The sequence below is a fragment of the Capra hircus genome, chromosome 25 (assembly GCF_001704415.2).
Source record: "Capra hircus breed San Clemente chromosome 25, ASM170441v1, whole genome shotgun sequence".
In the NCBI taxonomy this organism is placed as follows: domain Eukaryota; kingdom Metazoa; phylum Chordata; class Mammalia; order Artiodactyla; family Bovidae; genus Capra; species Capra hircus.
In genome coordinates this window covers 28303514-28319523 of record NC_030832.1, presented here as the reverse complement: position 1 = coordinate 28319523, position 16010 = coordinate 28303514, and the positions used below count along the sequence as shown (strand labels likewise).

The 16010-nt window shown below is 39.3% G+C and overlaps 1 protein-coding gene across 1 annotated transcript in view; it reads right to left on the bottom strand.

Moving 5' to 3' along the window:
- LOC102188999 (S-adenosyl-L-methionine-dependent tRNA 4-demethylwyosine synthase) overlaps positions 1 to 16010 on the bottom strand; it is a 141028-nt gene that overhangs the window by 23574 nt on the left and 101444 nt on the right. The window contains exon 14 of the mRNA XM_005697765.3: positions 7087 to 7197. Coding sequence (XP_005697822.2) covers positions 7087 to 7197 — 111 coding nt within the window. The remainder of the gene's footprint in view (positions 1 to 7086; positions 7198 to 16010) is intronic.

Genomic DNA, 16010 nt, shown 5'->3' with positions numbered 1-16010 from the left:
TCGGGAAGATCCCCTGCAGAAGGGATAGGTTACCCACTTCAGTATTCTTCCCTCGTAGCTCAGCTGGTAAAGATTCTGCCCGCAATGCGGGAGACCTGGGTTCGACCCCTGGGTTGGGAAGATCCCCTGGAGAAGGGAAAGGCTACCCACTCCAGTATTCTGGCACGGAGAATTTCATGGACTGTATAGCCTATGGGGTCGCAGAGAGTCGGAGACGACTGAGCCATTTTCACTTCACATTGATTATTCAGCAATAATAAAGCACAATATGCTAAGGAGGGATTTGGTTTGGAAAGGAAATGAAAGAGTGATTGTCACAGGCCATCACTAGGCCTTCACTAATACTTTCTCTATATGTTCACATGATACCTTATAATTAACAAAGCATTTTCGTGTAAAAATTCTCTTTCTAGCCAGACAAAATCCTCAGAGGTGGGCAGTATGGGTTACTTGCTGAGCCAACGACCCAGCCCGAGTCTTCATCGTGACACAACTGCACCAGGTAGAAACCAGTGAACCAGGGACTTCCCTGGTGGCTCAGACGGTAGAGAATCTGCCTGCAATGCGGGAGACCTGGGTTTGATCCCTGGGTTGGGAAGTTCCCCTGGAGGAGGGCATGGCAACCCATTCTAGTATTCTTGCCTGGAGAGTCCCCATGGACGGAGGAACCTGGCGGGCTACAATACATGGGGTTGCAAAGAGTTGGACACAACTGCGACAAAGCACAGCACCCACCCGTGAGCTGGTCTCCAGCAGCCGCCCCTCCGGTGCTCCCCCCTCTGCATGGGCTACTTCACCTCACGCCACACTCCTGTCTACCGATGACCCGCCTGGACCTTATTCCTGATCACACTTGCCCCTGAACTGTCTCAAAATGTCTCCTTTTCCCTCAGACCACAGCTCTCTGCCACCTTCTCCTACCAGCACGACCCCCACCCCATTTATCACCAGCACCGTGTTCTTTCCTCACAACTTTGAAAAAACAACCTCCTTAAGAAAATAGATGGGAACAATGTGGCGGCTGAAAGCGCTCACTCCAGATATCTGCAGGCTGAGGAGTGACAGGCAGACACAAAGAAAGTTCCCGCAGAGCAGGACCACTTAGGTGTCTTCATATTTGTGGTGAAAAGCACAACCCACACCATTACATTTGGAGAAGGAAATGTGACCCACTCTAGTATTCTTGCCTGGAGAATCCCAAGGACAGAGAAGCCTGGTGGGCTACAGTTCATGGGGTCGCAAAGAGCAGGACACGACTAAGTGACTCTCACACACACACCCCATTACATTACACTGGTGTCTTCTGGAGGGACCACTCTGCTCCAGGAGATGGGGGCCACCAGGTAGGTCTTTTTTACAGGCTGCTTAGAAAGTTCACCTGGGGATTTAAAGTCTATGGGAAGAGCAGTATTTTGGCTCTTGAAATTCTAATTATACTGACTGGGTATCAAAAGGCTCCTAATATTATTCTTTTGTCCCTGATCATTTTGAGGACAGAAGAAATGTTATCTTCGTGACTTTTTGCAGCAATACATGTCACTGTTTTAAAAATGCTTCAATCACTGCCAACCCCCCAACCAACCCCAACACCAGCCAAAATTTCTCAGCATAGCACCTGAGGCCTTCTTACTAGACTCAGCATCCAGTCTTTCCCCAGCTAAAATTTCCACCATTTTTTTGATCTTCTGCCAGAAACCCCCATCCCATCTAATCCCAAATTCATCATGTCTTGTGCATATCTCTCATCAGATAACGGGCATAAAGATGTGTGTAAATCCTGAGCTCTCAAAGGGCAGAAACTGTACCTTGTTCTTCTCTGTACCCTCGACCAATCTGTTCTAAGATCAAGTCATACATTTCTTCCATGACATTAGACTTCGTAACTCTTTTCTAACACAAAATTTCCTTCATATCTTTCATGACTTTTCTGCTCTTCAATGATTACAAACCAACTGAAAGCACTGCTCAGATATTGTTGCATACTTGAACAACTAACAGTTATAAGGAATTTCTGACCAATATGACCAATATTCCTTAACGTTTGTGTGCAGAAAGAGGGTGAGGTATGCTAAGTCATTTGTTTTGCAAGGGGCATTCTGCAAGGACTGAGCTCTGTCAAGAGTCACAGTGCTAATGGGAAGAAGGTTTTAAATCATTTGACAACAAATAATTACTGCACTTACTCGTCTCAAGGTGCAGTGCTAGGCACAGAATACAAAGACAGTATTTCATTTACAAAATGGATTATGCTATGAAAGCTTCTCACTAAGGCAGATGTTTACAACGCCAAACACATTTTCTTAAACAAGTAAGCAAATAACGATGGTTAAGTTTCTCAGGCTAGCAAATAGAGGCCCATTTAAGCCTAATGAACCCAAAATACATGATAATTTACAGGGAATGGAACAGAGAGATGGTTTATGAGACTAAAAGTGAAAGTAAAGAGAAAATCGATATAATAAGCAGCTTCTATTGATTCATTTTTAATAATATGCTTGATGGAAAGTGATCTAAGCAGTTATTGAACCCAGGCATATGTTACCCCCTTGAATTCTCAACTAAAACTATTAAATTGAAATTATTAGTCTAATTTTAATACTGAGGAAATTTAGGCTCAATGAAGGTAAGTAACCTGTCCCAGATGACATCAGTACCTTTAGGAATACAGCAAAGTTCACACATCTTCCCCACTGGAGACTATGAGAGACACGGCTACACCCTCCACATTCACACACACATCCAGGAAATCCAGGGAAAGGATATGAGTGGGATCTGAGAGCCCAGGTATATCACTATCCCAGTCATCTTGTGTCATCAATTTCACATCTTTGGAGCATTCATGTAACCCTGAGGTACTACTAAGCTTTAACACTAACTCCTTTTGAAGGCTGGACCCTGGGAGATTTATTTTTTTTTTTTACCAAGAGATAGATAAGGGATGGGCTTACCTGGTGGCTCAGACGGTAAAGAATCTGCCTGCCCATGCAGGAGATGCAGGTTCATCCCTGTGTCAGGAAGATACTTTGGAGAAGGAATGGCTACCCACTCCAGTATTCTTGCCTGGAAAATCCCATGGACAGAGTAGGCTGGCAGACTACAATCCGTAGGGTCACAAAAAGTTAGACATGACTGTGCAACTAACACTTCCCTTCACAGGTAAGAGATGAACCTCCAGGCGCCACTGTGTCAGTGTGTGAATTTTTTCCTAATTCGTCTGCTTGCTAAAGGTCAAAGGGCCTAGTTTTCTGCCTTCACACCCATATCCTGTCTCTAATGGAGCTGCACCCACTCAGCACAACTGGAGAAAGCCCACACACAGCAACAAAGACCCAGCAGAGTCAAAAACCAATCAATCAATAAAATTAAAAAAAAAAAAAAAAGGCCCAGGTACTTGATATTACAGAGTCAAGTGACCATCACATGCTTTCTCCTGGTACAACACAAACTGTTTTCTGTTACCCTATATTTTATAATTTAAATATGACATTTTACATCATGATTAGATTACACACTTCTCCAAAAATTTTTCAATTTAAAAAAAAAAATCTCTCCAAGTAGCTCATTTTACTTCTGCAGATGTGGCCTTGCTCAGCAAGACATCCATTTCCCAAATAGCATATCCAAATTTAGACACAAAATCTGTACCTATGGTGCTTTGATGAGGCCTGGCACGTGGAGAGAGCACAGAAATATTTGTTAAGGGCAGGGATAAAACAGTAAAATGGAAATCTTGTTTGAAAGAAACTATGTCATAACATCTCAGCTACAGGCAAGAAGGCTTCACCTGTTTTCAAGTTATAGCAATAGTTTGCCCAAATACAAAATGCCCATCAGAGAATTACACTGTTTACAAAGTAGTCATCTTTCATTAAGAAATTATTCTGGTTGATTCTTTTCAGATTATAAAATATCTTGTTCATTACAGAAAACATGACTGCAAAGAAAGAAGGAAGGAGAAAAAAAGGTGATGGTGTGATCCAGCCAAGTCACTTAATAATAGATGTTTTACTGCAATATAATTTGAAGCAACATTCTTTAATAGCTAAGTCATAAATTAAACCACCACTAATCCCTGACACTGGCAAGGCTTTGTTAAGCCAAGGCATATATTTAAGATGTAGTTTGTATCTTTGCATCATTAGAGTTCTTGCCAAGAGGAGCCTTTTGAAATTAAGAACAACTTTAAAAGTGTCTTTGACCTGACTAGAGATTGCCACACACTCAGACAGCAATATTTCATCTGCTCCAACCTCCCCATCCCTCCAGAAGACAGTCATACAGAACGCTGAACTTACTAAAAGATAGCTCTAAAACTGAAATGTCCTTTGACGTGACAGAGTGCACCCAGCTTCATAAACATGAACGGAAGAGTGGAGCTCTGAGAGGCTAGGTGAATTTTCTGGTCACTTTCTCTCATTTTTGCATATTCTTAGTTGTCCATGAAAGCCTGGCATATTACCTGCCTGTTAATATTCTATAGCTTTAACTACTTACTATCTCATGCTGATGACTTCCAAGTCATTATTGCCAGGCTTGTCTCATCCCCAGGACTCCAAGTTTATATAACCTATGGCTTATTTGAATCTACCCTTAGATATTTAAAAGCTATCTCTAATTACTCAGGCTGACACAAAACTCATGAGATCACTCCCCAAATCGGCCTCCCTTCTCCATTGGTCTTTTCCACATCAGCAAACCGTTCCACATCTACACGGTTGCTTAAGCCAAAAACCCAGGTACTATTTTGATTCCCTTTGTTCTGTCATTCCCTACAACATCTAACAAGTTCGGTTGGATCTACTTTCAAAATTCATCACGGAAGCACCCACTCCTCTCCAGCTATATCACCAAAGACCTTTCCCAAGCCGTCACACCTCTTGCTTGGCAAAAGTTTTGTTACTGGTCTACCTACTTCTACTACTGCCCTTGTAAACCAACTCACAGAAACAGCAGGGTGATCTTTTAAAATCATGAATCAGATCTCATCACTCTCTAGCTTTTAAAATCCTTTCCAAGTACACCAAGTATAAAAAAAAAGTTTTATCATTAAACTTAGTATAAAATTTGATTCTGTTATCCTTGTGTGAAAGGCCTAACAAAATCTGGCCCCAGCCCCCTTCTCTGATTCATCTTGTACCACAGCCAACTCCAACCGCCCCAGAGGTCACAAAGGCCCTCTTGCAGACCAGCTGTGTCATCTGCCCAGAAGGCTCTGACCCCAAGCCTTTGAATATTGTGTTGCTTCTTCCTACTCAGGTAGCAATTTTTAAAAGAGCCATCTCCTCAAAAAACTTTCCTGCTTATCAAATCTAAAACAGCCAACCACAATATCTAGCAAAACAGCATATCCATGTATCCTCTCACACATCAATCCACTTACAGGTATCTATCCCAAAGAAACACAGGCAAAAACATGACATTAAATGTCGCCTGCTGGAAATTGGCACCAATGAAATAGTCTTGAAGTGCAAACACACACACTCACTCACACACACACTCACACACACACACCCTTGATCAATCTTCTTTTGATCTACTAACCCACAGAAAATGGGGCAAAAGAATATATAATAGGGCAAAATCTAAAATTTAAATACAGGGAACTAACCAGGATAAATGACCCATTTTTTCCAACAAAATAAATTACTAGGGAACCAATTACTAGCAGAACTAATAGACTAAAAGAAATTAAAGACAGAAATAATCCAATTCTAACCCTTATTTGGATCTAGATTTTCAAATAACCCCAGCTTCTCTGGTGGCTCAGAGGGTAAAGCATCTTCCTGTGATATAGGAGACCCAGGTTCAACCCCTGGGTCGGGAAGACCCCTTGGAGAAAGAAATGGCAACCCACTCCAGTACTCTGGCCTGGAGAATCCCATGGACAGAGGAGCCTAGTGGGCTACAGTCCACAGGGTCACAAGGAGTTGGACACGACTGAGCGACTAACCTTTTCAAATAACCAAGACAGTTGGTTTAAGAGGATATGATGTATATACACAATGGAATATTACTCAGGCATTAAAAAGAATAAAATATTACCATTTGCAGCAACACAGATCATCTAGAGAATATCACACTAAGTGAAGTAAGTCAAAAAAAGACAAATGTTACAGGGGATCATTTATGTGAAGAATCTTGAAAAGAATACAAATGCATCTACATACAAAATAGAAACAGACTCACAGACAGAAAACAAACTTAGTTATTACCAAAGGGGAAAGGGAAGAGTAAATTAGGAGTATGGGATTAATCAATAAACATTACTATACATAAAACAGACAAGCAACAAGGATTTACTATATAACACAGGGAACTATATTCAATATCTTATATAACCTATAATAAAAAATAACCTGAAAAAAATATATATAACTGAATTACTTTGCTGTTTACCTGAAACTAATATTGTAAATCAACTCTATTTCAACTAAAAAAATACTGTTAATCAGTCGACTTTGAAATCTTATATGCCCCAAAACTTACGAAATTACTATTAAAACGATTTAGTTGTAAGAACAGTATTCTGAATAAGTGTTTAAAGTGAGTGTATATCTTTTAAAAATACACACGGAAACAGCTATAGGTAATGGTATAATGTGAGGATTTGCTTGAAAATAATAGGTAAGGGCAGGAAAATGGATAGGAATACAGTTGAAACATGAGCTGGTAATTTTTGAAGCTGGGTAATGGATGGATGGAGGTTCATTACATCAGTCTCTCTACTTCTGTATATATTTGAAGTTTTCCATAGCAAAGGTTTATTTAAAAGTCAAACAATTACTCACTATAACAGTGTTCTACTTCTCTGCATATTGAAGTCACTATGTAGTGGACAGTACATTTATTTTCTGTTGACAGTCTATGGCTCACTAAAATATAAGCTTTTCATATGTGAGAGCAAATGCTTGGTCTTTACTGTTCTTATCCCCAGTGGCTAGAACAGTGCCAAGATCTTGATTAATATTTTTGCATAAATAAATCAAACATCCAGGACCTCATGTAGGGTTTTAGAAGGTTGTAACTCCACCGTGGCCAGCAAAGCGCCAGGGGAAATGTGTCCAGCACTAGCTGCCAGGGGCTTACCTTCACCTCGATGAAGTCAGGATTCCCCAGGGACACCAGCTCGGCATAGGCCTGCAGGTCATCCACGTTCCATGCCTTCACTAGAGTCAGTCTGTAGACAGTGCGCTGTTGCTGAAAGACAGGAAGAGATAACTTTGTGTTTATCACCTTGGAAGATTTTCAAATTTCTTCAACCCACAGAAAACCCAGGCAAGGTGAAATCCAGTATGAACTTTTAAAAATTGAAGTTTACATTTTGTAGAAAGATGAAAAAAATGTAAATAATATCATAAGACTCCCAGAAGCCTTACAGGCACAAATATTGGCATATTTCTCTTCCCTCACTAACAGTATCTAACACTGGATAAGTGCTACTTGCTCACTCATGTCTGACTCTTTGCAACCCCATGGATTGTAGTCCACCAGGGTCCTCTGTCCATGGGATTCTCCAGACAAGACTACTGGAGTGGGTAGCCATTATTCCCTTCTCCAGGGGATTTCCTGACTCAGATATCGAACCTGGGACTCCTGCATTGCAGGCAGATTCTTTACTGTCTGAGTCATTAATGCTAGATAAGATACCCAGAAGTTTCTTAACAAATACACTGAATTCCACTTGATCAGAAATAGTAAATTGACTAAATAGTTTCAGACTGTCAAAAATGAATTCAAATAACCTTCAGGCTCTCCGTTATCAAACTATTTATGATAAGGATTTTTAATTTACACTTTTCCTCTTTTCCTGCTTCCTTATTATTTAATGGTCCCTAGCTGGTAGAAAAGGCACATTGATGAACTGTCAATGTTGCCATTTGTCTGCCATGTAAAAAAAAAAAGGTACTGATTTTCTGAAAAGCAACTAGACAACAGTCATGCAAGCCTTTAAAAACCTTATACCCTTGACTTTCCCTTCCAGGACCCTAGACAAACTGTGAAAAGTTCAACGACTCACTCAAACATCTCAAAGCAACTTGATTAATGGTAGCTTAAAATCTACAACAAGAGTGGGGGCAGAACCTGTGACTTGCCTATATAACGAGTAGAATACGCAAAGTTGATTGGTGCCTGTGGTTATATGCGCACGACTGCATCCATTTGAAGCAAGTTCCTGGGCAATATCCATGCTGCTAAACCTCAAACCATGCTTTAAGCAGCAAGGCTCATTATACTCAAGAGAAAGACAAAGTGAGATGAGAGCTGAAAAGAATGATACTAATCTCTACATGTCCCCCAATGTCCACAGCAGAATTTATTTACAATTCCTAAGATACGGAAGCAACTTAAATGTCCACCAAAAGATGAATGGATAAAGATGTGGTATATATAAACAACAGAATATTACTCAGCCATAAAAAATAATGAAATTTTGCCATTTGGAACACCATGGTTGGACTTGGAGGAGATTATGCTAAGTGAAATAAGGCAGTCAGAGAAAGGCAAACAATGAATGATATCACTTATATGTGCAATCTAAAAAAAAAATACAACAAACCAGTGAACATAACAAAACAGAAACGGATACAGAGAATAAATTAGTGGTTACCAGTGGGGAGAGGAAAGGGGGGAGGAGGGAGATAGGGGTAGGGGATTAAGAGATATAAACTATTATGTATACAATAATCCATAAGAATATATTATACAGCACAGGGGAATATAGCCAATATTTTACAATAACTATAAATGGAGTATAATCTTTTTGTGAATTGCTATATCGTACACCTGAAATTTACATAATATTGCACATCAACTATACTTCCATTAAAAGATACCAATCTCTCTCTCTACTTTTGCTTATATCTGAAGAGAACCAAGAGATGAAGAGATGAATATCATTAGGCGGCCACTTTAGAAATGTACTCAAAACTTATTTTTTAAATGCAGTATATAAAGCATGAAAAGACACACATCTTCCAGATTTCCTTTACATAGCTAGAATTCACCCAATGCCAAAACCTAACAAAAATGGTAGAGAGCTGCAGACCAATCTCACTTGTATTTATACATGCAAAAATCTTACTGAAATTTTAGTGTTAGTTGCTCAGTCGTGCCCAACTCTTTGCGACCCCATGGACTGCAGTCTACCAGGCTCCTCTGTCCATAAGATTTTCCAGGCAAGGATACTGGAGTGGGTTGCCATTTCCTTCTCCAGGGATCTTCCCAACCCAGGGATCGAACCCGGGTCTCCTGCACTCAGTCGGCAGATTCTTTACCGACTGAGCTACAAGGGAAGCCGAAACAAATAAAATCCAGCATTATGTTAAAAATTCTAGAAAAGGAGAGATGATTCAGTATTAGTGAAGTCACTTAGTCATGCCTGACTCTTTGCAACCCATGGACTGTAGCCCCCCAGGATCCTCTGTCCATGGAATTCTCCTGGCAAGAACACTGGAGTGGGTATTTCCTTCTCCAGGGGATCTTCCCGACCCAGGGACTGAACCTGGGTCTCCTGTATTGCAGAGGGATTCTTTACCATCTGAGCCACCAGGGAAGCCCATTCAATATTAGGTTATGTATTAATATAATTCATCACATTAATATTGTGACACAGAAAAATCAATCAGTCATCTTATAAATATAGTTTAAAGTCCATCCCTGATTTTAAAACAAAACAGAATGAACAACCGAAAAACCATTTGGTAAACTCAAAAATTAAAAAATGTACCATTAACATAAAGAAAACACCCTTGAGTCAACAGTCCATGTCATTCTCATAGATGCAAAAAACAGAGGTATTTCCATTTAATCAGACTAACAGCAGAATGTCCACTCTATTATCTTTATAAACACTTTTCTGAAAGTTAAAGTCAAAGCAATAAGGTAAGAACAAGACTAATTGAATAGTATACCAAAAAAAAAAAAAAAAGTACTTGCAAATGATATAGTTGGCTTCCTGGAAACCTAAGAAAATTCAGTAAAAATCAGATTAAGTCAAATTGGCCAGTGACCAAATAAAAATAGAAAAATGAGCAGCTTTCCCAGCAGGGTGGTAGGATAGATGTGGACTCTGAAAGTGAAAGTTGGTCTGGCTCTTTGAGACTCCATGGACTATACAGTCCATAGAATTTCTCCAGGCCAGAATACTGGAGCGGGTAGCCTTTCCCTTCTCCAGGGGATCTTCCCAACCCAGGGATTGAATCCAAGTATCCCGCATTGCAGGCGGATTCTTTACCAGCTGAGCCACAAGGGAAGTCCAAGAATACTGGAGTGAGTAGCCTATCCCTTCTCTAGGGGATCTTCCTGACCCAGGAATCAAACCGGGGTCTCCTGCATTATAGGCAGATTCTTTACCAACTGAGCTATCAGGGAAGCCAGGCCAGACTGAATCCCAGACCACATACTAGCCATCTTTAACTCTCTGACTCAGTTCCTCCCTGCATAAAATGCAGGTTTTGCATAGGACTGCAAGTGTTCATCTACATAATGCTTGGGCCTCCCTGGTGGGTCAGCTGGTAAAGAATCTGCCTGCAATGCAGGAGACCTGGGTTTGATCCCTGGGTTGGGAAGATGCCCTGGAGAAAGGAACGGCTACCCACTCCAGTATACTGGCCCAAAGAATTCCATGGACTGTATAGTCCATGGGGTAGCAGAGTCAAACACTACTGAATGACTTTCACTACTACATAACGCTTAGAACCATGCTGGCAGCAGTAAGTCATAATATGTATTAGCTATTATATGGCATATATACGCTACATATAATTACATATACATATATCTATATCTATATAGCATATACATATATATTACAAAACACAAATTCTACTTTACAAAATACAACTATAAAACACTTGATGATTATTTATGAAATAACATGGACAGTGAAAAAAGTAAACTTTTCTGAGATCATAACAAAAAACTAGCCTACATGGAGAGCCATGATAGATTTCTAAATATAATGTAATTCCAATGGGAGTTAAAAATTCTTTTCAACAAATAAACTAGGAATGATACCAACAAAAACAACAGCAGGAGTTGGCAATGAGTCAGCCCTTACTATGTGCCAGCTGTTGTTGTGTTTAATATCTTAGCAAAGATTCCAATATTTGTCTCTTCTTTGCAACAAATCTTATAAAATAGGTTTATTATCTTCACATTATAGATATGAATTTGAGGCCCAGGGCTGCTAAATAAATTTCCCAAAGTTACACAGTTGGAAAGCAGCAGAGCTCGGATATGAACCCAAGCAGAAAGAATCCAAGGCAGACTCTATCTCTCATTGCTAAACCTTCTCAAATTGTGAAATAAATCATGCAAAGAGAAATGTACATAAAACACAAATGTATCACCCAAGGGATTAACACAAAGAAATATCCATCACCCGCCCAGCACCATCCATTCCCTCCACCCTAAAGCTAGCTGATATTGTGACTTTAACATTAAATATTAGACTTGTGCTTATGTTTGAAATGTATATACAAAGAACCATATATTCTTTTGTGTCTTGCTTCTCTCACACAACATGGTGTTTATACAGTTCATCCATGTTGCTGTATGTTGGGATCTGCTCATTTTGTTAACTAACATTCCATTATATGAGTATACAATAATTCATTCAGCCATATCCCCACTGATAGACATCTAGATTAGTTCTACCTTTTAGCTGTTATAAAACAATGCTGAAAATTTATGGTTCCTAGGGGTGGAGTGGGGAGAAGGCGATGGCACCCCACTCCAGTACTCTTGCCTGGAAAATCCCATGGACAGAGGAGCCTGGTGGGCTGCAGTCCATGGGGTCGTGAAGAGTCGGACACAACTAAGCGACTTCCCTTTCACTTTTCACTTTCATGCACTGGAGAAGGAAATGGCAACCCACTCCAGTGTTCTTGCCTGGAGAATCCCAGGGACGGGGGAGCCTGGTGGGCTGCCGTCTATGGGGTCGCAGAGTCGGACATGACTGAAGTGACTTAGCAGCAGGGGTGGAAGAAAGGATAAGTTGGAAGATTGGGATTGATGTATATGCAACATTATATATAAAATAGTAACTAATAAGGACCTACTGTATAGCACAGGGATCTCTCTACTCAATACTCTATAATGGCCTATGTGGGAAAAGAAATATATAAATATATATATAATATAAAATATATACTATATATAAATAGATAATATTTATATAAATATATAGTATATAAATAAAATAAATAAATGTATAAATATATAAATATATATTTTATAAATATATAAATTAAATAAATATAAATATATAATAAATATACAAATTAAATATAAATATATTTGTATATTTTCTATACTTATAAATATATTTTAAATATAATATATATATAACTGATTCACTTTGCTGTACACTTGAAAATAATCCAACACTGTAAATCAACTATATTCCAATAGAAATTAAAAGAAAAACAATGCTGTTATCTCTCATAACACTAGAGTTTAGCTTTTTCTGCTTTAGGGAATTTTATGAAATGCTATTATGACATATATTCTTCTATGTCTGCTTCTTTCACTGAATTTCATTCACTGAATTTGATGGTGATTCTAGCTTTAGATACATTTTTACTGCTGTTTAGTACTCCAGTATACAAAAATACTAACTACTAGTGAAAGTTGTTGGTTGGTTGGTTGTTTTCCCAGGACGGTCTTTTACAAAACACCATTGCAGAGTGTTACAGTACCTGGCTCCTGATAAGACACAGTTCTTTGATGTTGCTAAGAGTGGAAATGTTGCGTCACAGGAAGCGCAGGTATTTTGCCAGACTGGTTTTCAAGGTTACTTGACCACACATCCACCTGCAGTGGATCAGAGTTCCAGCTGCTTCTCATCTTCAACAACTCTTGCTGGTAGTCTTTTAAAACTTCAGCCATTGCTGTGCTGTTCTATTTAGTCTGTCTGTTTGTTTACTGTCTGTTTTTCCATAAGATGTAATGAAAAAGCCCGAATGTACCTTTTGACTGACCCAGTATTACACCATCCATGTCCCCTACTAGATAATATGACACATTCAGAAAATCCTGCAGTAATAACCAACCCAGAACCTATACAAATTACATTTGCTAATGAAATCCCCAAATTGGGGGAAAATTATCTGTCTGTTTGCTGATGAAGTTGAGTATGTTTTTGGCCATTCTAATCTCTACTTTTGTGAAGTATTTGTTCGAGCGTCTTGAATATTTCTCTATGGGGATAATGGTCTTTTTACTACCTGGTTTTTCAAATTCTTTATATATCCTGGCTATAAGAACTCTGTTATAATTATATCAGAAATATTTTCGTCTGCTTTAAGGCTTTCCTTTTTACTTTCTGCATATCTTTTGATCAACAGAAGTAACTGATTTTACTACACTTATCTTTTATCTACAGCATACTAATGTTCAGATGATTAAAGACAAAGAAAGCACTACTATGGGGTTACAAAGACAGGAATGTCATTAGATTTTATTTCAAATGATCAGATTCACATTCTGGGTTTCACTGTGTCTGTAGGGAGCCTGTTCAATGGGACAGTTTTGGAGACTTTAAAGTCTATATAAAATTAGTTAAAGTAGTTCCTAAAGTCTATAGAAGAAAGTGGAGTTAAACTCCAGTTAGATCAAATTAAAACAAAAACTGAGTACAGATGATGCTTGAGAGGTGAGAACTGCAATTGCCTTTGCAAAGGACATACTTAACACTTTATATTATCCTTTTAGATTAAAAAAAAAAACAAACAGGAGAGACAGAGAGGGAAAATTGGAGTACAAACTGGACTGTAGTAATTTAATTTGAATAAAAAATATTTTCCCCCAATTTGGGGATTTAATTAGCAAATTAAATTTGTATAGGTTCTGGATTGGTTATTACGGCAGGATTTTCTGAATGTGTCATATTATCTAGTAGGGGAAATGGATGGTGTAATATTGGGTCAGTCAAAAGTTACATCTTATGGAAAGATTTTGGCCAACCCAATACTATGGATGCTGAAGCTGAAACTCCAATACTTTGGCCACCTGATGCAAAGAACTGACTCACTGGAAAAGACCCTGATGCTGGGAAAGATTGAAGGCAGGAGAAGGGGACGATAGAAGATAAGATGGCTGGATGGCATTATCAACTTGATGGACATGAGTCTGAGCAAGTTCCGGGAGTTGGTGATGAACGGGAAGCCTGGCATGCTGCAGTCCATAGAGTTGCAAAGAGTCAGACACGAATGAGCAACTAAACTGAACTGAATACTATGGAATATAAAAATGAAGATGAAAAGTATCCAATTAGGCAAAAAGTTTAGCTACTTTCTGTTCAAGCTACAATGTGATCTGTGAAATGTCACAATGTGACTTGTTAAAAAAAAAAGTCAAGTAGTTGGCACATTATAATTTCATGTATTTCTGGGGTTTTTTAATCATTAAATTTATTCATTTTTAATTGAAGGATAATTGCTCTACAATATTGTGTTGGTTTCTGCCAAACCTCAACATGACATGTATTTGTTTAATTTAAGAGTCTAAGATTCTTTTCCCCTAGTGGTGAGAACAGACACAGTAAATGGGGGGCAGGGTGATCTGAAAGCTACATCCCAACAAATGTGCAGCTGGACTGTGCAGCCAGAGACCTAGAAGTTCACCTCTAGACTTTAGATCAGATCTTTGTGACAGATTTTAAATTTGAGTTTCAATTTATTACGTTTCTTGCTGCTGCTACTGCTAAGTTACTTCAGTCGTGCCCGACTCTGTGTGACCCTGTAGACGGCAGCCTACCAGGCTCCTCCGTTCTTGGGATTCTCCAGGCAAGAACGCTGGAGTGGGTTGCCATTTCCTTCTCCAATGCAGGAAAGTGAAAAGTTGAAAGTGAAGTCGCTCAGTCGTGTCTGACTCTTCACGACCCCATGGACCGCAGCCTACCAGGCTCCTCCGTCCATGGGAGTTTCCAGGCAAGAGTACTGGAGTGGGGTGCCATTGCCTTAGCAATACATGGACTGAAAACACATGAAGTGAAAATTGAGATCAAAATTCCAAAGGTAGATGTTAAATGCTCATCAAAGGGAACTGCGTGGGGAGGCAGAGACACAGGCAGTATAAAGAATCAAGTACAAAGTAGAAAAGGCCTGAGTGAAGAAAAGAGGAAAAAAGTATAAAATGAGGAAAAGAGTACACAGTAGCAATGAAGCTATTGAATCAGCTGTGTGAGCTTAGGTGAGCTCTTTGCACCTCTGTAAAAGAGGAAGAGTAACAGTATCTGTATCTCATAGTATTGTTGTTAAATTAGAAGGACTAAAACAAAGAACCTAGAACACAGCCCCGCAGAGAGAGAACGATGAATAAATTTCGGCTACCACCACCACCAGCAGTTACACAGATCCATTCATTTGATCACACAGATATCAACTCAACCAACAGTCACCAGGTGTTAACACTAGGTGCTGGAGATTTAGCAGTGAATGAAGCAACCACAGTGTCAACTGTTGTATAATCTACATTCTATTCTAGCAAATGAACAAACTCAAGTCAGAGAAGAAATTAGCAACAACGGCTAATAACAAAAGAGGAGAGGAGCCAGGAAACCATCAAGACAAGACTTCAACACTCCTGCCTGGCTCCACAAGCCATGAAAACCAGATAGAATATTGACCAGATCGTACCATGCTTGTCAAAAAACATGATTCTGAACTCCTTAAAACAAAAAACAACTTAAAAGTGAAACAATCCCTCATTGACAACCATTGTTTTTAAAATCAAAGGAATATGTGTTCGCCAATACTAGAAACTGGGCAATGATTCTTTTAAAGACCTTAGAAAGCATATCTATTCTTAAAATGGCTTTAATTAATCAAGAGTCATTTTTTTGCTTTTTGTTTTTGTTTGGTTTCATCTGGCTGTGCCAGGTCTTAGCTGCAGCATGCAGGATCTTTAGTAGTGGTGTGTGAGCTCATAGTTGTGGCATGCAGGAGCTAGTTCCCTGACCAAGAATTGAACCCAGGCCTCCTGCGCTAGAAGCACAGAAACTTAAC